The sequence below is a fragment of the Sebastes fasciatus genome, chromosome 3 (assembly GCF_043250625.1).
Source record: "Sebastes fasciatus isolate fSebFas1 chromosome 3, fSebFas1.pri, whole genome shotgun sequence".
Taxonomy (NCBI): Eukaryota; Metazoa; Chordata; class Actinopteri; order Perciformes; family Sebastidae; genus Sebastes; species Sebastes fasciatus.
This window is the reverse complement of record NC_133797.1, coordinates 39,275,036-39,299,253: the sequence shown is the minus strand read 5'-3', so window position 1 is coordinate 39,299,253 and position 24,218 is coordinate 39,275,036. Positions and strand designations below refer to the sequence as shown.

The window sequence follows — 24,218 nt, the reverse complement described above, 5'->3', positions numbered from 1 at the left end:
GACAAACTTCCTGTTTAGCTGAGATGGAATGAAGTCCTCTGCATGTCTGGCTCAGAAAAGTAAAGTTAATTATTTCCTTGTTTCACAGTATAAATGTACTATAGTACAATCTGGTTAACTATCAGCAGGGCTGTCAGGAGGGTTATTGATTTCATATTGCATCTATTTTGTTTTTGGTGAATAAACTCCATAATTTCCAAATTCCCAATCACCTTTTTTAACAGTAGTTACATGTAACTAGCTCAGCATTATCACCTTTGGGTTAACTTTTGTTTAGTTAAAGGGACTATATGTAAGAATCAGAAATCGCTTGTTAACAGCCACACCTGTGGCCGTTAAGTTAACGAAAGTCAGCGTCCTGTTACTCGGGCTCACGCTTGTGCTCTCTCTACATAGACATGAACGAGCATCGCTCAACACAGTGAGGCGACACACGTCAGCTAAAAGCACAATATCACTCTATATTTCAGCTGCTTGGCAGTAATGTTAGCTGACCAGACCAAGGTCTCTCCATGAATCAATGCTGATCCTAGTGTTGGCTTTTCCTGCTTCAGCCTCCCGACCGCGGTCAGAAGGAACAGGGGAGACACCCGAGCCCCGGTCGGAGACGATAAACTAACTCTTCTGCAGAGACTCAGCAGCAGGAAACGACACGGGAAACCTCTGTTGGTCTGGAGGAGCTGCAGCATTTATTTCTGCACTTCAAATATGTTTTTGTATGCATTTAATTACATACATTAGGCCTACATACAACATACATTTCCAATAAATATAATATAAATGTAAATATAAATGCAGAATTAATGACAGTATTGCACAGTTGAATTATTGCGCAAATGATTGCACAGTTAAGTCAGTATTGCATATATATTTTTGTTAAGTCAGTATTGTATATTAACAGTTAAAAGATTCAGCTGACAGTCATGCTGTCTCTTTAGACCTAAATATTGCTTTCAGTTCATATATTTGTTCTTATACATGTAAGTTCTTTGCACCTTGTGTCTATTTCAGTGTGAACATGTGTGACTGTGTGCAAGTGGTCAGCAGTGACAGAAAGTGTTTCAGTGGTAGCTGCGGTCAGACTGCTTCCTGTGAGCTGACAGCAGGCGTTTGTCACTTCTCTTTGCAGACTGTATACGAGTTCAGCTCTGCAGGCAGAACAAACACACACACCCGGTGAGTAGCACGAGGTTTCCTTCTCTTCAGCGAGGCACCGATAGCAACAGATTGTCATTTTGAATTATGGTTTGGTTGGCCTGAGCTGTCGATACAGACTTTCCTCCTGCCGCAACATACTGGATCCAATTGCACTTTCCATGAAATACACTCCAGTCCAGGTGAAGCATTATTGATTTCATCTGTCAAATCTATTTGTGAAAAATGAAAGCGAGAAGACAGGTTAAAGCACTTCTATGTGGTGCTTTTGAACTTCAAAATGTCAGGAACGTGTTGCCGTGGATACGACCGATAACAGGAAAGAGTTATGACACCAGAGTCGGCTTAAAATGTGCTCATTTGTATAGCCTTTTAGATGCTTACAGACATCATTTCCTTTAATGCCTGTACTTCAACATGTAGCTGGGACTTGGTGTTATCATTTGTAAACCTACACATGTAACACCTTTATACCTTTTTTACCTTTCTTTCAGCTCCTTTGCCATGGAGGCTACAGCCAAGTTCGACTACAAAGCTGAAGCTGGTGATGAACTGAGCTTCGGAAAAGGAGAGCAGTTGAAGGTAAGGAACAAAAACACACACATGCTTTAAAAAACACTCCTTCAGTTTCTACATAATTCCTACTTTGTGTTTTCAACAACATAGTTCTTGCCCTTCAAGTTATGAATAGCTCTCAGTGTAAAAAGCATTCAAATTGCAGACTGCTGGCACCATTTACATGTAAATCACACATTACTGGAAACTCACTACACTCATGCAGCGTGAGAACAACAGAATTTGCATAGTCGTGACTGTGCAGATAGTTTTGATAGTTTGAGCAGCAGGCAAAGGCGAGGAGAAAGTACATCTATGTTTTGACCACACAGCTAAATATAAAGTATCAACGCGGTCTCACGACAGTACATGAAATAGTCACACAATTTAATCTATTTGATTTTTGTACATATAGATACGACTTTCCCTTTTTTATTCCTGATGCTCAGCACGACTTTCATCAATGTATTTTTTATGCATTTTCCTACGAATGTCCTGCATCACGTGACGCACTTGTCAATTTCCGCTCCAGTCATTTCAAAATAAAACTACTTGGTTAGGTTTGGGAAAAGATTGACTTGTTTAGGCTTAAGGTAAGTGTCCACAGGATCAGTCCTTTCCAAGCTTCCCATTCATCGTCCATGTAAGCAGCCATGCAATGCATTCTGGTAGCATGGTGGCGCGATTCAAGAGAGCTCTGCTCCTGGCCTGATGGAGATCCGATTGCAGGTCGAAGGATGCAGCAAAGTCTGATCTGGGTATGTCCGCGGCGGGAGGCCCCGCTGGAGTCTCAGCTAAAGGAGTTTCTGGTGAACCTGCATGATGTCGTCTGTTGACGAGCATTAACAATATCTATATAGAAATGGTCAATCTTCTCTCTGACGGTCTCGCTTACTCATGTAGGTCATATAGAGGCATCAGTACTACATTGAGAGGGTTTCATAACCAGTTAAAAGCTCCTCACAGTAACTTTAAGTTGTAGTGAATGTGTCTTATGTGATTGTGTCCCACTGTGTCAGATTCTGCAGACCTCTGGAAACTGGTACAAAGCAGAACTGAATGGATGTGAGGGGTTTGTACCCAAAAACTTCATCACCATACATCTGCCCAGGTAAAACTCACATAAAGCTAAAGAGAAAAGTATACAGAGATATAATGTCTAATTTTTAAATAACACAGAACAGAGGATGAAGTCATCTTTAAGGAAACATTTTTTTAGATATGTGTATAAATGTGAATAAATCTTTACTCACGTATTTTTCCAGACTTTTAGCGACGTCATTCCTTTTATACTTTGGTTTATCTTTGCCTTCATACTCAACCTATAATAATAATAATATTAATAATGCACCTCTTTCACCCAGTGTTTTAGACCTGATCTACATGCAGATGTTTCTTAAACTGTCTTCATGTTCTTTCCTTTCCTTCTCTCTCCCATGAATATGTGATCATTTATCCTCCTTCCATCACCGTCATGACTTTGTTATTCCCTGAACTCACTATTCCTGACTTTAAACCCCTGAAACCTCATCGTGATCTTCTTTTTCACCTCCTCCAATGTCTCCAGCTGGTACGAGGAGGACTCCAGTCGCAGTGACGCCCAGGAGAAGCTGCTGCAGCAGCCTACTGGGGCCTTCATCATACGGGGGAGCCAGAATTCAGCTCAGGGCCGCTTTGCCATCTCCGTCAGGTACTTTCAGTGTGTCTATATGTGCAGCAAGAGCCAAACACTGGTTACTGTTTTCCAGCTAACACAGTGATTATTGACTGCTAACAACCACAGACATAACTTGTACTGTTATGCCTTTGGTATATTGCAGGCAAATGTGATATTGTGCTACTTCTAAGATACCAGCATTAGTACAGAATATGATAAGCCTACAGGTATCCAGTTTAAAACTCAGATTATTAGTTATTTTTTGTAGTTTTTCCTGCTCGCTATAAAACTTTTTCTAATTTCTCAGCAGACATTTCTCTCATTCTGTGTCACCGTCACATCATTGTTGGTCAGAATGAGACATTATTATTATTTTTCTTATTATTATTATTTGATTTTATTATTATTTTATCATGCATAAATAATGTGCCCAGCCCAAATGGGCTTACAAGACACCATTATTTAGAAAATAAAGAAAAGACAAAGGCAGAAAACAGAGTAGCAGCATCCATTACAAATAACACTAAACAAATAAACCATCCTGACGTTATTTTAAAGCTTGAGAAATAAAAGTAGCCAACTTATAAGCATTCAAATCAAATAGCCGTTCCATTTCATCATCATCCGAGCACCAAAACATTTCTTGATTTTGAACAGACATTTCATTTAAAATAGAAGTTCATAACTCATCATGGTATGGACAATACAAAAGAAAATGTGATTTCTTAACTCGCATACTTCGCACAACCTGTTGTGCTCCTGGATGTTTTTAAATCTACCGACTTCCAGGGCCAGAGGAAGGATTCCTGTTCTTAACTGTGCAACTAAATACTTTTGACTCCTCGATAAGTTTGCTATAATATAAGATTTAGTGCCATAATTGTGCTTTATTTAAATATAAGTTTTGGTTTTAACAATATATCTTTCGACCATTTTTTTTTCAAAATATAGCAAGTAACTTTCTTCTAAATGTGTTCATGCTGTGTACATACAGTATATTGTAATTCAGCTTCCTCAAAAATAGCATGAAGTTGTGACGCACATGGAGCATTATGTAATTTACTCCAAAGAAAAACCTTCTTATTGATCCTGTATTTTGACATTTTAAGCAAACTATTCCACAGTCTTATCATTTCACATTTTCTCATTATTGTACCAGGAATCCATCCCATAACAGCCAAAGTAGGAACAAACTTATGAACACTTAAAAACCAGTGTGCAGCTCTGCATGGAGTCTGCTATTCTACAATCTTTGAAGCCCCGTATGGGGCATAATTTAATTTGGGGGAGACACATGCATCATAAAATTTTGAATAAGTACCCAAGATATTTACATGTTTTGAACTTGTTGACAACATAACCTAATGCTCTCCCAGCTGAACCTGCCAAGATTAGTACTTCTATTTTCTATGTATAACTATTTGACCACACCACCTCCTCCTGCAGGTGTTAATTCTTTCTGAGAAACTTTTAAGCTTCCAACAATGTGACAATGATTGTGGATGGGTGCCTCTCATAGTATCTGCTCACTGATCTTGACTGAAAAGATTAAATCTGCAGCTTCATGCTTCTCCAGTGACACACCCTGATGGTCACGATGAGCGGTACGCAGACTGATCTGTACAAATGTGATGCTTCATTACAAGCAAGACATTAAAACTCTGGACTTTCTCCAACTGTGACTTGAGGCCTTTTTCATGTCAGTGTTTACAAAATATGTTGATACAAGCGTTATACATATTATACACCGTTTAGTATTCAGAATGGGTGAAAAGACTGTCAGTGTTCACCCTTCTGTAATACAGGTTTCATTTCCTCAACCTCTCATATTTCCACAGAGACAGACAGATATAGAAATGTATAAATATGCTGAACCCTTTATGACACATGAGAAATAAAAGCCTCCTCTTGTGTTTGACTCCACCGTAGACAAGCAGCAGATGTGCAGCACTTCAAGGTGCTGCGGGACAGCAGGGGGCAGTATTACCTCTGGTCAGAAAAGTTCCCCTCTCTCAACCAGATGGTGGAGTATTACAAGAACAACTCCATCTCCAGACACAGTCCGGTGTTCCTACAAGAGATGAAACAACAGCATGTAGGAGACCTACTCATGGGACCTAACGTGAGTGATGGAGTTGACCTATAGAACAAATGTATACTCTCATTGTAAGGTACTGTAAAAAGGGTTTGAATAGAAAGATAAGAATGAAGAGTCATATTTCACTTTTTCAAATTCGGAATATAATGATATAAATACAGTGAACAGAAGTATATACAAATTGGTAACACTTTATTATAACCATCATTTATAAATAGTAACATGAAAGTGAATTAAACTTAGTTATTTTACTTTTAACAAATGATGAAATGATAATTAATAATGTTTACTAATTATTAGTAATGCTATAATTTATGTTATTTTATCATTAGTCTGTGCAAATATGAAATAATTACTTTATAAATTATAAATTGTATCATAAGAGACGATAACATTACATTCTGATGACATTTTATACTATATTAAAAATGTGTTAATAATTACGAAATTATTATTATTATATTAATTATTATTAAGTACATCTATCTATTTATCTAATATCTTTATAATTAACAAATATATATATATATATAACATGTTATATTATGTGTAACAATAAACGATAACATTTAATAAACATTTAATAAAATAAAAAAAATTATACCACAGCAAAAAAATTAAACCATACATTTGTTGTGTCTCAGCAGCGCCGAAGACCTCTCCCTGCTCCTCCACTCTCCAGCTCCCCGCCTACACCTGAACCTCGAACACGACAGGTACTCAACAGCACCGTGTGTTTGTCCTCCTGTACATGCACTGATGGGTACTGAATGTGTATGCTGTCTGTCTGAATGACTTTGTACGTACTGTGTGTCCCTGTCCATTATAATAAAAATAATAATAATTATTATTATTATTATTATTATTATTATTATTATTATTATTATTATTATTATTATTATTATTTTTAATAATATTTTTTTGTTAATAATTTCCAATGCATATCTTTAAAATCAATTTTTTATCACAAAAAAAATCACTCATATTGTACCCCAAAAAACATTTTTTGACACTTGGTTCATGGACTGAGTTTGTGCATCTGTCTGTCCGTCTGTCTTTGTCTTTTCCTGTCTGTCCTCGTCCACGCTGCAGGTCAGAGCTCTGTACTGCTTCAACGCTGAAGAGACGGACGAGCTGCAGTTCAACGCCGGCGACGTCATCACGGTCCTGGAGAGCTCTGACGAGGCCTGGTGGAGAGGTCAGCTGAGAGGCAAAACGGGCCTGTTCCCCTCCAACTTCACCAAACCCATCTGAGAGCAACACAAACACAAATATGTCACGTTGTAGTCACGTCTTTATCCAAACATATGTCTAATGCTAATTGCATGGCCATGTACTGTAGTTACATGTTTCAGTAATGATAAACAAAAACATATTTATTTATAAATGGTTACAATATATGGTTTTAATAAAAACAGTGATGAGCTTTTTATTTTGAGAGTTGACAATACATCTTAAAACAATATTCATACACTATCTTGACCTGTCCTGCTACAGTACGTTTAGTACATTTACTCAAGTACTTTACTTAAGTACAGTTTAGAGGTACTTGCACTTTAGTATTTCCATTATATGCTACTTTAAACATCTATTCCACTACATCTCAGAGAGAAATATTCTACTTTTTATTGCACTACATTTAGTTAATTGCTACTTCAGGTTTTACATTTGATCCGTTTATTAAACATATTGCAATGTTGTAGATTAAACTACCTAACAGTATATTAATTTGTAATCCACCTTGACAACATTAAAATGCAGTTTATAAACATTAATGCATCAGTAATAATGCTCTGATAATATACGTATGATACATGGTGCCGTTTTGCATGACGAATATTTTTACTTTTGATACTTTGAAGCAGCTATAATCAATCTGTCTGTAATAATAATGTGATGAATGACAATGTGAAAAGATGTCAACATATCTCATAACATTAATAGAAGACACAGTCAACGAACACGTAACATTTCAGTGAGATATACGTAGACTTGTTTTCAGACAACACATCTTGAATATCTTAAATGAAAACTTTTAAGCATTACAGGTTAATTATGACGAACAACACGTCCTAATACGAGTGAAATATAACCCTAAATGAGTTTTCACAGCTAATTTCCAGATCTCTTAATCTTTAAATGCCTAGCCATCAGCAGATTTGTTTTTCTTATCACAAGCAAAATCACCTTTTATTCATTGTTTTTTGTTTTTTTACTTTTTTTTTAAGTGGCCTTTTGGGCTGTACAGAGAAGAATCCCCTGGACCTGCAGCTCCTCTACGGAGCTTTATAGTTTCATAGAGTTTCAGCTCTTTGTTTATCTGTCCGGCCCACAACTTCTCTGTTCTGGTTCACTCTCACTGCTCTTATAGCGTCGCCTCGACGAAAGACAACCCACCGTACAATACCTGGCACCAAACGGCAGACAGACACATTGAACTGGTGAACATGGTGGAGCATTTAGCAGCTAATTAGACAGATGTGTCCCTCAGGAGATGGTAACAAACTCTTTTGTCCACAACCAACAAGTGGTGAAAAACAGTTACTGCAGGTAAAAGCACTTTGCAGCTAATACTTCTTTCTTTAAAAGAATATTTGTATTGCATATTATCGGTGATTGCAGTCTACATTGGTACATAAAAGCAATGTTACTTTTCCATTTTTCTTACAGTGACGTTATAGTGGCATAAAAGAACGTTCAAAATATTTGGCGAAGTGTATACACATCAATGGGCTCATGTTAGGAAACAAGAGCACAAACCAGGAGAGCAATACGAGAGAGACTAACAACAACAACTAAGTAGACATATATACAGCTATCACTATTACAGGTTTATTACTGTCGATCATTCATCTCACACCTTCCACTGTGTGTGAAGTTCTTCTAGTCATAAATCAGAAATAAACATGAATTAATTAATTGATTAATTATTTAAAATTAATTGTGAAAGTGTCTAAGGGTTTAGAACATTATGATAGAAGTATATGATGGTCATCTTCATGCTCTATTATGTCTCATAAATTGTTGCAGAAATGTATGGGTTGATATCATTTGTTACACAGATTCGGTGCTAAATTTAACCTTTTTTTTTACCACTCCAGAATTGATAAAAATTATCAATAATCCCTCCTAAATACCACATTAAGACAGCAGGAACTTGAGGAACACCATAGAAAAAGCCATGCTGTGATTTGGTATCAAAAACTTTTGACGTTCGGAGATTTCTGCAAGAATTGCATTTTTCGCGATTGGGTGGTGAGCACTTGCGTTGTGTAAACTGCTCAGTAACCCCCTTATTGTCAATCTAGCTAGGAAAGCCATCCATCCTCTGAATGCTCTAGGTCTGTAGTTTGTGGCTGTAAAGTTTCATGAGGCTGTGATTATCCTAGAGGTCACCACAGGTCATTTTAGACAGTGAGGTCAAGTTTTAAAAAATGGTCTCACTACAATGAAATTGCTACTATGGGGACTAACATCATCACACATGAATACAGTTGGGCTCATTGGATCCACAAGAGTCTCAGCTTTACTGTGATACCCATTTTATGGAATTCAGGACTGTTTAGGGACCCCAGTATGCAGAAATATTCAAATACTCCATTTTAGAATAGGAGAAAATAACACATTTATACTGCATGAAAAAAATGCATGGTTATTACCCCAAACTGCATGTGATTATCATAAAGTGGGCATGTCTGTAAAGGGGAGACTCGTGGGACCCATAGAACCCATTTTCATTCACATATCTTGAGGTCAGAGGTCAAGGGACCCCGTAGAATATGGCTATGCCACTTTATAACATTGGTCCTGTAAACACAACATGATTTTACAAGCAAGGTCCGTGTTTAGGAACCTTTGTAACTGATTGCTCAGACTCCATAATTAAAAAGGCGTTGTGCAAAGTTGATACATAAACCACCGAGATGATTCATTCATGTAAAAGTTTACGAGATGTTTTGAAAAAACAAAAGCAAAGGCTCATGAATAAACTGTGACACTCATTATATACAGTGTCAGCTGTTTACACACACACACACACACACACACACACACACACACACCTATTGGCTTATATGCACGCCCTCAAGAAGGTGAACTTACAGTTCAGGATACAGTTCAGAGTGTGGCCTTCAAAGTACAGAGAAGATATTCAGAACATAACAGAGGGGATTCACTGAACCTAGACGAGATTAGATTCAACTGTATTGTCATTGCACGGATCACTGAGACTACAACATGCAGTTTAGCTTCCACAGAAGTGCTTAAAGCAGAAAAGGTATGACCCAGCAGCTTATCTATAAAGTTACTCAGTCTGGTGCCTGGGCTGGTCTGTTTTTGTTCCATGAACAACAACAAGAAGGGGTAGTTTAGAAGGAAAAGAGAAACTCCTTTAACAGCCCTATACATGTTTCCACAGAACCAGTCTCTCCAGGAAAGCTGCTGCTGCGTTCAGGCTCCATCTGGAAGTTGTGGGAAATCCTAGATATTTATCATTCCGTTTTTTTAAACGATTAATTATATTTATATCTGATGGGTGATGTAATAATAGGAGACATGACTGTTAAAGCTGCAGTAGGCTGTATATATTTTTGGCATCATTGGGCAAAAATCCCATAATAACCTTTCAGCATATTGTAATTTAAGTGTTCTGAGAGATAACTAGACTTCTGCTCCTCCTCATGGCTCTGTTTTCAGGCTTTAAAAAATCTAGCCTGTGAAGGGAGACTTTGGCCAATCACAGGTCATTTCATTGAGAGAGCGTTCCTATTGGCTGTGCTCTGGCTGGTGGGCGGTGCTTGGTATTTCCTCAACTTGATCTCAACATGGCTGCCGGGTCACAAACCTTCTCATTTGACAGCTAAACAGTACACTACAAGATGTTTCTGAAAGTGGAGGAGACATTAATAGACGTTGATAGACATTAACGTAACATAATATTGATTCATATTTGATCAGCGCTGCCTAGTTTGACCGTTTGATTGGAGTTTGCGAGTGACTGACAGCCGTCTCTTATAGACGGCAGCTGGAGAGCAGACCTCAGATCGGCTCTGACTGCTTGTTTTCTTGCAGATGCGTTAGGAGCACTGGAGGACACAGAGGACACTTGATTTTCTTTCAGATTACCTGTCTCGTGCACTACTGTCAGGGTATAGTGACTGTTTTATAAAAATAACTTTTTTTTTAAATACATTTGCTCAATACAAGTTACCTATACATACACATTGTATGCAAATGTTGCCCCCGGTCTCCCCTACAGATGTCAAACAGTCAGTGATTGAATCAAGGCTACTGTTTCACACTTTGACAGTCTCTCTGTCGTGCCTTTATTCTAGTACTCTGTATTCTATTTGTACTTGAAGGCACCATGGCTTTTCCTTGAGCCCAACCTCTCTACCACCCGGACAGGTAGGAGAGCCTTTTATTTACCTGCCCAGCGTCACACGCACAGGTAGGTAGGTAGGTATAGCAGCAAACTAAAGTCTCTGAGCTCCAGGAAAGGGGGTGACACAGCCATGGCACAGTCCCAGCTCATGTGCATGGAGGACGGCCACATCGGAGTGAAGGTGCCGGAGTCCAAACCGGAGTTTTACTACAGCGAGGAGCAGCGCGCCGCCGTCGAGGAGCTGCTGAAGAACGGAGACGGAGCCTTCAAGACGAGGCTGAAAGATGACAACATGAAGGACTTCCTGTCGGCCAGAGAGGTCAAACTGGTGCTGAACACTTTCAAGAAGTACGACGACTCGGAGGATGCCGCCAGCAGCAGCAGGAGCAGAGCGGACTCAGGGCTCCACTCCACCTACTGGCCCCAGATGTCGGACACAGAGGTGCCACCGCTGGATATCGGCTGGCCCAGCGGGGGGTTCTTCAGAGGGGTGACCCGGGTGGCTGTTCACACACACCCGCCCAAAGAAAACGGACCCCACATCAAGGAGGTGGTGAGGCGCCTCATCCAGGAGGCCAGCAAGGTGAGGACGAGGACGCATTAAGACAGAACTACAGAGCATTGGGATATATATATATATATATATATATTATCATGATACACTCCAACTTTTTAAACCCCCACATTGTATTATAGCCGAGAGAAGCCTGTTATTTGCTTAAAATGGTAATTATGGGCAAAATCCCAAACAACAATACAACACAAATCTCAGTTAAAGGGACTGTTTGTAACTTTCAGAAATGCTTGTTAACAGCGACACCTGCGGCCGTTAAGTCAACGAAAGTCAGCGTTGGGGTTGTGCTCGCTCTACATAGACATGAACGAGCATCGCTCAAAACAGTGAGACGACACACGTCAACTAAAACAACAATATCACTATATTTCAGCTGCTTGGCAGTAATGTTAGCTGACCAGACAAAGGTCTCTCCATGAATCACTGCTGATCCTAGTGTTGGCTTTTCCTGCTTCATCCCCGCAGCGAGTAACGTTTTCATCTCCGACTGCGCCCGGAGGGAACAGGGGAGACACCGGCACCCAGTCGGAGACGATAACGTTTCTCGCTGCGGAGCCCCGTCACTTCACAAGACACGGGAAACCTCTGTTGGTCTGGAGGAGCTGCAGCAGTTATTTCTGCACAAACGTCCACTGTACATTCACTAGATATTCTCAGAGCTACTAGTTCTTCTGCAGTGTGGAGTGTGCGCGCATGAACGTGCAGTTGAGCGAGAACGCGCGTGTTGTGTGAGTGAAGGCAGGCAGTGAAGCAGTCTGAACAGCGTAGCCACGCGCGAGCGCGCATGGGACACCGACCTGGTAGATTTATACGTGTAAAAAGTTACAAACAGTCCCTTTAATACCTAATTAACACAAGACAAAACCAAGAGGTAGTAGTAGCAGTAGTGAGAGTTATAACTCAACAGGAAGTTATTATGCTTTTATTACATGCTTGAATCCTGTAATTTCCTCTGGCCCGCGTTCATAACACACATATTATGTACACTACTGTCAGTATAACCACATGCATTAGCCAAATGGATATGTTATTATCTGGAAACATTAACATGCTGTTGAGGCAGAAATAATAAATTAGATAAAAACAACATCACTTAATTTACTTTTATTGCCAGCAAATGTAAACATTTGAGTAGCTGGAAGCAGTTCTTTTTTGGTATAGTTTCATAAAAAAAAAAATCAAAGCTGCGAGCAGTGATGAACGGGTCCTCGCACCTTCCCGCGCGTCGGGGGTACTGGCGGGACGCAGACTGACGCGGCCAGGCACGATGAACCCAGAACTCTGATGACCGCAATGACGCCTGCCACAAGACTCTACGACAAACGGTTCATGAGTTATGAAAGGGGGTGTTGCTAACGTCTTGGGGCGGACTATGTACAGTGGAGTTACAACAACTTCCTGTTTCATGGCGAATGGCTCAAAATGGCCACCACGCCACGGTCAGGTCGGTCTGTGAAAACTCACCATTTGAATAACTCTTCATCTTTAAGGTCTTAAGATGGTCCTGACCAAATTTCAAGTCGATCTAATTAAATCTGTAGGAGGTGTTTGTTAAAGTAAACGGCCTGTAAAACGCAAAAAATGGGCAAAAATCGCACATTAAATTAAAAATGGCTGACTTCCTGTTGAGTTTTGGGCATACCTCCAAGAGGCTTTTTTGTGCGTCTCCACAGGTTACACCTGTCTGCCAAATGTCATACATGTAGGTGAAACCGGAGCGAGGGGCTCAATTTTTCCAACCTTATATGGGTCACTAGCGAGCCATTTTGCAACAGCCAAGCCCGACACCCTTAAAATATAAAATGTTTCACCACGTCTGATAAGTGTGCCAAGGTTAACAACCTTTTGAGCAAGTTAAGGTCGTCAAAAAGGCGATTCATTTGGGAGAAAAAGAAGAAACACTACAGTTTCAATAGGGCCTTCGCTGGCCGGACGTTGTCGGTGCTCGGGCCCTACAGAGAATATTGTCTTATGCAACTGAATGAAGGTGTGGTGAATGAATGTTTGAGTGATTAATACCTCCTCACACAGTAACCCAGAGCCTGAAGTGGATCTCTGTGTGTGTTTGAGTTGCCCATCGTAATGTTTACTCATAGACTGCCGGAGCTCCGCTGAGTCATCTGTTCCTCCTGCTCACAGTAACAACCTCACTTTGCCTCTTTAACAAACTGGGTCATTTATAAATGATGTAACTCATCTATGGATTCCCCTTTAGACACACCCCACACACTTTTCTAAAACTTCTTTTGCACGTTCTTCTTCCTGTTTCCAAAGAAGCATATTACAAGTGGTGAAACGAGATCGCCAGCCCTTTGAAAGACTGCTCTTTTTCCCTGCTTGTATGCTTTTGATTAAGAATAAGTTGATTACAGTACGCACATTACACATCAGGCTTGCTTCCTGGTTGTTCCACCTTCCAGTTATTACCTTGTCATGTGCAGCAGGTATAGCCGATACATTAGCGTGAGTGTGTTTTGTTTATTAGTTCACTTCCTCTTCTAATATTTTCCTATAGATAAGGCAGAAATTAAAGCTGGCAGCACAGCTCTCACACTTAACTTCATATTATAACTAGTTTTTCTATCTTTTTAGGGTGTTTCCCAAAGTTGTCAGATAAATACAAAGTAGGTGATTTAGTCTGGTGTGCATCTGTGGAATGTAACCAACAGATTTGTTGACACTTATCAGAAACGCAACAAGCTATTTTTAGAATATTATAAGAAACACACACACACACACACGCTCGAGATGACATATGTAGATTAACCAGTTCTCCAGGCACCAACATATTCATCTTTTTGCGTCTACTGTCCACACGTCTCAGCTTGTATCTGTTCTGTTACCCCGTCATTAGTCCACTCAGCAGTGACACACCGAGTGGAAACAAAAGGCCTCTTCTGCCCAGCAGAAAGGAACATTTGTTGCAAATTTAAAGAAACATTTTTTTCCATGACTTTCCTTTTCAGGGAACAGTGGAAGAGTGGAGTCACATACATTTCATAAACCTTCATCCTCTGCTTGGACTGAACATGTCCCTACATGTTATGTTTATGTCTCCCTTTTTTCCTTCTCTTAAAGCTGCAGTAGGCAGTATGTGTTTGGCATCATTGGGCAAAGATTTCATAATAACCTTTCAGCATATTGTAATTCAAGTGTTCTGAGAGATAACTAGACTTCTGCTCCTCCTCATGGCTCTGTTTTCAGGCTTTACTAAATCTAGCCTGTGACGGGAGACTTTGACCAATCACAGGTCATTTCATTGAGAGAGCGTTCCTAGGAAAAGATGGTGGTTTGGGTTAATATAACACCGTAAGTGGTGTAACTTAAGTACGGAAGTAACGTGACAAACAAATCAACTTTGACTTCTGGTTTCACACGGGACACGAACGCCGGTCTCCTTGGGGAAAATCCAGTGTGTTTTGACCCACACCCATCCATCGTGACCTCTTCCCTAGGCAGCGTTGGCAGCTCTCTAAACTTTCTGGTTCACAATTATGTGGATTACATACAATCTTAAATTTGTGTATACAAATCAAAACATTAAATTTTGTGCATTTCGTGACTATTTCTGCTGTTCGACTGGGCAGGCAGTTCACTCTCATGCCTGAGTCAGACTAACCTAACTAATAGTTTTGTATGCAACTTGCATATGTGTGCAGAGGATAACACTGCATCCACAGTTGTTGTGGTACATTTGATTTAATACATACGTAGATAACAGAATAAAACAATACAATACGTAAACATACCGGTGCATTTTCAGCCAACAGGAGGACACATCGTAGGCGACGACGTTGGAAGCGTTATTTCCACTCTGCTTTCATTTTTTTTCAGAAGATATTTTTGCCGGGTAGCGAGCCGTGGTCAAATGTTGCGATCGTCATTTCCGGTCAGTGCGCCGCAGAGTATTCGATTTGAGACGATCCTACCCCAAGTGAGCACTACTCAAGTGAGTACAGAGTGCACAAAGTGCACTACATTGAAGTGTACTTCTGGAAGTACGTGGATTGGAACACACTCTTTGGGTTGGGCCATTATAGGGTTGAAATAACGTGGTCTGAAATTGGCATCATCTACACCACTGGTAAGGCTAATAATAACAACAATGATCAGATTAGTATGTTGTTTATTTCACCACTTTTATATTGTTGGGTGTAATGAACATTACAGCCTCTAGGGGTCGTTAATGGGACTAGATATGTTTGTGAGGGTTCTCAGTCATCCAGGTCATGGTATCCGAGTATGGGTTAAATCAGCAGCAACTGCACTTGGTTTAGATTCTTGAAAGTGAATGGGACTTAATGGGACTAGAGACTAACACTTGTTTAAACAGTTGACCTTCTTCCTGACATTCATCAATCTGTGGTGCATGATAACAAAATAGCAACAAAACCATTTAACACAGCACAGTCGGACACAGTGGTTTTAACCGTTGCACTCCAATATGTTGATTTACAATCATTTTCAGCATTTAGTTTTTACAGTTAAATGCAGAAAAAGTCAATGTAATCGGTTTGGTACATTTGCCTACATACACAACTACTGGCTCTCAGGAAATTCCTTTATTTGGTAAAAGCAAAGTGCAAACGTCTACTAATCCCAAAGCTCTGGCAGAGGAACAAGCTGTGTTGAAGCATTTCTGAAGACAGATTTAAGTCCTAAATCTGCTGTTATTGTTGTCGTTGTAAAGCTTTATCTCTATGATCTGTCAGCCGGACTGGAGCACAGCGGAGGGATAATAACACAGAGTGCTTTCTCCTGTTGCTCAGACTCTTTCGTGTGGCCTGACTGTGAACTCAGGGTGAAGATATACCACTGGGTCTCAAACTGCTTCAGTCAGACAGATTAGCTGCACCTGCTGGTTTCTTTCTTAACTGTCTAATAAGACATTCTGATGAAAACGGAGCAGCATGTCTGAGCTGAGATTCAGGATTTTTTAGTGATTACAACGTGTTTTTCTTCAGTATTATAAAAAACTGACAATAAGGAAATTTCACAATTAACAACATATAAATCCACCCTATGTTGCAGCAGAATAGTTTTTGTAGCTTGTCTCAGCTCTGTGCCTCGACACATCTGTGTCTCTGAACCTTATATAGACAGGTGTGTGAGACTCATGTCCAATCAACTGAATTAACCACAGGTGGACTCCAATCAGAAACACCTCGGAGATGATCAGGAGAAATGCGAGTCACCTGAGCTACATTTCAAAGTCACACTGCAAAAAGTTCTGAATACTTATAATATATTTTATTTATTTTTAATAACTTTGCAAACAACTCTAAAATCCTGTTTTAGCTTTGTCATCATGAGGTATTGAGTGCAGATTTATGACGGAAAAAAAATAATTTCAACAATTTAAGCATAGGACTGCAATAGGTTTGCTGCAATATACTGGTGTTGACGATAAACGTGATATTTAAAATATTGATATTGATCGATGAAAACGATGGAAAAAAACTAAACCCCCAGATTTTATAAAATGGAAAAGTTTGATTCAAGAAGTAAAAGTTATGGAAAAGGGAACTCACAAAATAAGGAATATTTAGGATGTTTTTGAGAAGAGATGGATTCTGACAGAAGGAAAAATATAGCTACATAGGTACACATGGGTTAGCACGCATGCACATATACATGTGCCTGGAAGTGACCGTACATGTGAAGGCGGACGCATGTGTGTGCCCATGTAAATGATATTGGTAATTTTATTAATTTATTTGTTTATTTAATTTATTATTATTGTTATTATTATCACTTTTTTCTCTTTGTATTATTATTATTATTATTATTATTATTATTATTATTATTATTGTTTTTATTCTATTATTTTGTTTTTAATTTTATTTCAATTTTGAATGCTGATGTTGTTTTTCTCTATTGTACTTATTGTGTTTGTTTCTAAGCTCAACTACGTAAAAATTGGTTTTAAAAAAAGGGAGAAAATAAAGTATAAAAAATATATTGATATCCGGTTAATAATACACATATGATAATATTGTGTACATAATATTGTTGTGTTGCCTTTAAAATACTTTGATACTATCCCTCCTCTCTTGCAGGTGATAGCGATCGTGATGGACTTACTCACGGACGTCCAGATCCTGCAGGACCTGATGGACGCGGCCAGTCGTCGCTCCGTCCCCGTTTACATCTTGTTGGATGACCAAGGCGTGCCACACTTCCTGGACATCTGCTCCAGGCTGCAGATTGGCTCACAGCACTTAAGGGTGAGACGTCACTTTTACATAAGAGATGTAATGTGGCGGAGACAGGTAGCAAGAGAATGACCCTGGCCACGTTGCATATGATCAAATGTTAACCGGGGTCGGGTCGCGGGGGGGCAACAGCTCCAGCAGGGGACCCCGAACTTCCCTTTCCCGGGCCACATTAACCAGCTCTGACTGGGGGATCCAGAGGCGTACTAACAAGTCATATTTAAAATACAACTTTGCAACTTTGGTACAATGCTGACACTGCTGGCTGTGTTGTTTGGTCTGACTGTGACCCTCTGTGGCTGCAGAACATCCGAACCAGAACAATTCAGGGCGTTGGCTTCGGTATGTCCTTCGGCAGACTGCCTGGTTCACTCTGCAACAAGTACATGATGGTAGACGGGGACAAAGTGGTGTTCGGCTCGTACAGGTGAGGTCTGACTGTGTGTACAGTCAGTGCACGCTTTCTACTTAACCATTTGATACAGCATCTGTTTCCAGTACTTGTGAAGAGAATGTATGTTTGCATTGCATGTGCTGTTAATTCTTTTTCAAGTGTGTTAAGTGCACAGTAACTTAATAATTTAATTAAATTGAAGCTCCGTATATGTGCAGGATTTGAAAATGTTTGTATTTGGCAACACCTTGTGTCAGTATGGAAAGATGTTGCTGACGTTTAGTTGGTGTAATGTTAATGATCTGCACACTATCGCAGCAGAGACAGTTCAGAAAGGAGACGGTGCACCGAGAGTCAGTTTCCTGTATCAGTCTATTAACTCCAGCTGGAGAAGTGAACGTGAATACAGATTATGACCGATTCTTCCGCCTCATAGTCACCAAAGTAAATATTGGACCCATTTTCCACAAGCTACATATTTTACGAACAATCGGTCACTAAAATGACATTCTTTAGACAGACGAATTGGGCAACTAACGTTGGCGAACGCCCTAGCTAACCAATTTTCCTAATGCTATATATGGCTCTTACCTGTGTAAATATCATAATCTTAGTAAAAGAAAATTAAAATACATTATGCAAATATAATCTAATCTGCTTTCATCCATCCACACGATTAGATTAAATGTCAGAGGATCACCAAAGTCAGTCGGATTCATCCCCTGGGGATCATGAATGTCTGCACAAAATGACATGATAATCTATCCGAACTGACATCCACTTGCGTGGCTAGATAGAGATATACTGCAAACAATTACCATAAAAACAATGGTCAAAGCTACAAAAATAAGACCCAAGTTGTAACAAACTGGAATTATCCTTTAATGCTTTATGCTTGAAACTCTCTCTCGGTGTTTGATGCTTGCTTGTTGCACTTTTTTTATATGTAATGATTTGATGTTTGCTGTAATTCTAACGTCAAACGTGTCTCTTCTGTCCCAGTTTCTCCTGGTGTACATCTCGTATGGATCGGAACATGATCACTGTGATGACGGGGCAGGTGGTTGACTTCTTTGACCGGGACTTCCGTGAGCTTTACGCCATCTCTGAGAAGCTGGACCTCTACAAGGAGTTCCACGTCAGCCCACCCGCTGCTAACGCGACCGCGACATTACGCTCCAAAGTGGGCCCCAAACGCCCGCCTCTACCGGCGACCACATCCCGCTTCCAGGTCAGCTTAGGGGATTCACGGAACGCGGCTATCCAGGTGCCTGCGCACAAATACTACAACCCAAAATACTCACTGGTGTTCGGGGACGTCCAAATCCAACGTCCGACAGGGTCTCTGCAGGAGCCCGGACCCAAGAGAGGGTCAGTTCTGGCTGAGGTTGCTGAGGAGATGGACCCGGATAGGCCACGAGTGACCACCAGTGAAAGAGTGGAACGGAGTCCGCTGCCCTCAGAAGACCCTGGCGAAATCTTTAGGAGGCCCAACAGAGTCACGCAGGACAAGAAGGGGAAAGCCACGTGGATGCAGAAATTTTCCAGGAAGAAACAATCCAGTAAGGAAACTTTGGATGTCAACCTGGCAGGCGGTTCGAGCTCTTTACTAAGAGAAACCAACAAGATGGATGAGAATGAGGACAACTGTGACGTCATCATTAAATCACCCAAACGGAAAAGTAGGAAGCCATTTAAACTGGGCCGGAGGGCAGAATCTGAGCAAACTGTCCACACAACACAGGACAATGAGAGTAAGTCAGGAATAAAGAAGATGTATCAGGGTTTGTCCTGGCTCAGAATGGGGCTTTGGGGGATGACTGCGTATGACAGTAAGCATGATCGGTCCACGTACAGTAAAGGCAATGGGTCTTTGTTACCTTATTTGACAGAAATCTACACATTTTCCTGATTGAACAAAAATATGATTTTCCTTTGGCGCTCGCTAAAACCACTTTGGAACGCCAAAAAGTCCTCTAAGCAGCAAAAACCCTGTATTTAATGAATCCAGAATAAACAATTAACCTAACCCAGTGGTTCCCAACCACAACCACAAGACAATTAGCAGGATAGGAAGGAAGAAAATTAAAATTTGTGTCTCTAATCTAGGAAAAGAAATACTCTTAAACTCAGTCATAATCTATAGACATTTACAACAGCAGGTCACATGTTGTCCTTTCTTTGTTTTAAGGGGTCACACGGCAAAGGGTTTGGAAATCGCTAATCTTATCTAATCTTTATTTCATAGCAAATAAACCAAAGTTACTTTTGAGTGATCCTCATTTATTCCTGAACTAATTTTATAATATAGTGGCAATCTCAGAACCCGTCGGCTATCGGTCTGACGACGGATACGCCTCTGGGGTAGCCAGAGGATATCCGGGCCAAGACTTCCTTTTCCGTGCGCCGCTCGTTGTTTACAGTCCGATTAGCAAGCTCATTTAAACCAGTAAAAAGCTAAATCATCATCAGACGACAGCCGCTGGGTTCCCAGATTACGTTGCGACCAATCTTCTGCAGAATCTGTTTCTGGAGATCAATATAGCGGTAACATGTTTACAGACATTGTCATCTATCAATGTAGCCTTATACAGCGGTTCGAAAGTTATTTTTAAACTTCCGTCTTTACAGGAAACAACTTGGTTAGGTTTAGGAAAAGATCTTGGTTTAGGTTAATATAACTATAGAAGTGGCGTAACTTAAGTACGGAAGTTACGTGACAAATAATGATGGATTACATCCACATTGATTTACATTGAATTACAGTGCATTACTTTTCGTAGGTATAGTTAGGAATGGCGTATCAGACCAGCCTGCCTCTATGTATCGGGGCCTGATGAACTCTACCTGATGTCTCTTTCATCTCAACAGTTTCTTTTTCTAATAATGTCACCGTTGTTTCTTCTCTCATAGGTGTTAAGAGTCGACGACGAGCAAAACCCGCTTGTACCGTGTGCTGAGGTGAACCCGCAGAGCGGACTACATTCATAAAATGGATGAACACTAACGTCACCTTTGATTGTGCAATACTTTAAGTGCTTTGGTCCAGCGCCTTACAGAAAGACCAAATGAATGTACAGTTTTTGAGGCACTGACACACAGTTTTTTTATAGGTTTAGTGCCAAATTTAAAGTCAATAATCAACCTGGTGGGGTGCAGAGAGGTTTAATGAGATATTCACTGGTGATTGTTTTTCTTTTTGATTGCTCTGGACCTCTTTGAGACCATGTGGCTGTATGGCTGAGTGCTCGCTGGATGTAAAGTCGGTCTAACTTGTTTTTTATTTGTGCAAACAGAAGTGGTGTTCAGGTACAAGAGACTTTAAAGGAAGCATTGTTCTGAGGTTACAAACCAGACCAGCAGGGCACTGATCAAAGATGGTAAAACTCTCTCTGAGAAACCTAAAGCACGACATTGTCAGGCCTCGATTGATTTCTCTGTCTGACTCCCACCAAATAAAAGAATAGTTTACGTAGTAGAACGTTTTTACAAATACCTACCAGCATCACTCCTGTGTTGATGAGGTACTGTGGGCTTTTATATGTGTTCTACATTCTTTGTTATTTTACATAATGTTTATTTCAATGCTGCACTTTTAAGTTGTGGGATCTCTTCTACAATAAATGGGTTCAGATGATGAACAACTTTTAATGAGCCAGGCTGTTTTTTTATGTTCGATTGTCCATAAATTCTAAAAAACTAATGATTTTTGGGATGCTTCGGGAGTCAAAAATAAAAATGTAATTTAAAAAAAATATATATATATATATATTTATAATTGATTAATTTTAATTAAATTAAATTGTATTTTATTTTATTTTTATATATATATATATATAGAGAGAGAGAGAGAGAAATCATAAGAAAATATAAATAAGAAATATATATAACAGTGCAAATAATAATGCTGAAAATAGGATCGATGCAAATAATATAAATGCATGCATAAATAAAGAAATGCAAGAATAGTGTAAATAAATAAGAATATTAGTTTAAATGTTCTGTATAAATAATGCAGTGTTAATGCCGGAGTAAACCAGATTATTGCAAAGATTAATTATTGCACTAAATTATTGTACTGTTAAGTCAGTATTGCACAGTTGAAGAAAAAAATAAAATTATGAGGGTTATCGCTGCTGTTAGGGGTTAAAAAAATAATAAATGTATGTATAAATATACAACAGTTTATAATCAAATGAACATGTCTACTTGGGCCCTCTGCTCAGTTCAGGTCACAAGTCTTCATCTACCAATAAGAAGGATAAAAGTCAGGTTCAACAAAGCTAACAGGAGACTCAGGAAGATGTCCATCACGCCCACACAGTCCTGAGAAGAGCTCTAATCAGCCACTGGAAACACCTGTGTGGGTTTACAGAGGCTTTAACGATTCATGTCATTTCAAACATCACCTTGATGATAGCTCCCCTCAGTGGTGAGACACAGTAGTACGCCAACATTTAAGATGGGAAACTGATGATTGCACTGCACGAACCCACCACTAGCTGCCGCTCCTGCTTCTCTTTTCTGTGTGTTTGAGAACAGCTCAGAGCTCAGAGAGGAACCACAGGCCTGATGGGAACTCTGGGGGCTGGGTTGAGGGGGAGGGGGGAGTTCTAGTTGGATGTGGTGCAACACTGAAACAGGAAGTCACAGGCTGCAGCAGGAAGAGGCGTTAACTCATTTATAGTTAGACTAGTTTTACTGACACACAGCGGACATGACAATATGTTATTTCCTGTGACAACTGCATCTTAATGTTTATCATAAAACACAACAACTGTTTCACAGTTTCTTTCACAGGAATTAAGGTCAGACCTCGTCAACCAGAGGAGACACAAACATACATTACAGTATAATGACAAAATCAATATTTTGGAGATTATAGTGGGCTCATTTTTAAAGCTAGAGTGAAGATACTGGTATCATATGAAACCAAAAAACCTAATGAATCCATTGGTACCAACCATGTCATACCAGCTTGTATCGAAGGAGGTTAAATAATGCTCCAAATTTATGCTAAATTTTGGCGAGGAAAAACTGTCACGGTCATTTTCAAAGGGGTCCCTTGACCTCTGACCTCCAGATATGTGAATTAATGGGTTCTATGTGTACCCACGAGTCTCCCCTTTACAGACATGCCCACTTTATGATCATCACATGCAGTTTGGGGCAAGTCATAGTCAAGTCAGCACACTGACACACTGACAGCTGTTGTTGCCTGTTGGGCTGCAGTTTGCCATGTTATGATTCGAGCATATTTTGTATGCTAAATGCAGTACCTGTGAGGGTTTCTGGACGATATCTGTCATTGTTTTGTGTTATTTATTGATTTATAATAATAAATATATACATACATTTACATAAAGAAGCATATTTGCCCACTCCCATGTTGATAAGAGGATTAATACTTGAGAAATCTCCCTTTAAGGTACATTTAGAACAGATAAAAAATATGCAATTAATCATGATTAAATATTTTAATCAATTAACAGGCCTAATATTTTCATGTCTTAAAATATGTGTGTAGGGGATCTTTAAACAATGTAAACATTTAAAAAGGCTTTGAAAATGTTTCATATACAAATAAAGTATTTTCAGTCTTTAGGATGAACACGTTGAGGAATGCTCAATGAAAATAAAACAATGCAGTTTACAATAAATACATATATACATAGAAGACCTTTAATCCAAAACTGTAATTCCAGGTGATGTAATTAGAGCTACGTCGATTAGAAATCTATTTTGATAATCCATAAATCATTAAGCACATTTTTGATGTAAAAATGGCAAGTAAAATAAAAGATTTAATATGATAATGAAAATAGTTACAGACGTAGATGTAATGTGGAAGCAAGTAAACATGGATTTAACCAACTACAGGTGGATAGATGTCTAACTCAACGCTGGGTGCAGGTTAAATAAAGTTGTCGTTATGACTTGTCTTATCAGCATTTCACATTTTTCAATGTGCAGTTTGGATATTGCCACACACTGAAATATAATCATTCAATGCAGTTGACACAATGATGACATGTATAAACTTCATTTCTAAAAAATGTTTACCTTTTCAACCAAGTTCATCCCGGTTTTAACTGTCACATGGTTTTCAATACAACGTGAAAAACAAGGCGTTGAAGAAGAAGGAGGAAGAGGAAGCTGAACATGACTTGTGTTAGTGCGATAAAAT

At 39.5% G+C, this 24,218-nt stretch overlaps 2 protein-coding genes across 5 annotated transcripts; both read left to right on the top strand.

The window, feature by feature from the left end:
- Positions 1–1,003: 1,003 nt before the first annotated feature.
- Positions 1,004–7,306, top strand: grap2b (GRB2 related adaptor protein 2b). 4 transcript variants are annotated; one of them, XM_074630911.1, is made up of 7 exons: positions 1,004–1,176; positions 1,650–1,737; positions 2,730–2,821; positions 3,278–3,400; positions 5,297–5,489; positions 6,110–6,181; positions 6,558–7,306. In XM_074630911.1, the coding sequence occupies exons 1-7, from the start codon at positions 1,019–1,021 to the stop codon at positions 6,717–6,719; spliced, it is 888 nt and encodes a 295-aa protein (XP_074487012.1). In that variant the 5' UTR covers positions 1,004–1,018; the 3' UTR covers positions 6,720–7,306. The 4 variants fall into 4 exon arrangements, with proteins under 4 accessions (XP_074487012.1, XP_074487013.1, XP_074487014.1 ...); XM_074630912.1 differs by having other exon boundaries at positions 6,113–6,181; positions 6,558–7,297; XM_074630913.1 differs by lacking the exon at positions 1,004–1,176 and adding an exon at positions 1,183–1,337 and having other exon boundaries at positions 6,558–7,300.
- A 3,536-nt stretch (positions 7,307–10,842) lies between these two features.
- LOC141765062 (protein FAM83F-like) lies at positions 10,843–21,685 on the top strand. The gene is made up of 5 exons (XM_074630907.1): positions 10,843–11,431; positions 17,482–17,649; positions 17,943–18,064; positions 19,034–19,785; positions 20,945–21,685. Exons 1-5 carry the CDS (start codon positions 10,979–10,981, stop codon positions 20,989–20,991), a joined length of 1,542 nt encoding a protein of 513 aa, XP_074487008.1. The 5' UTR covers positions 10,843–10,978; the 3' UTR covers positions 20,992–21,685.
- The last annotated feature ends 2,533 nt before the right edge of the window (positions 21,686–24,218 follow it).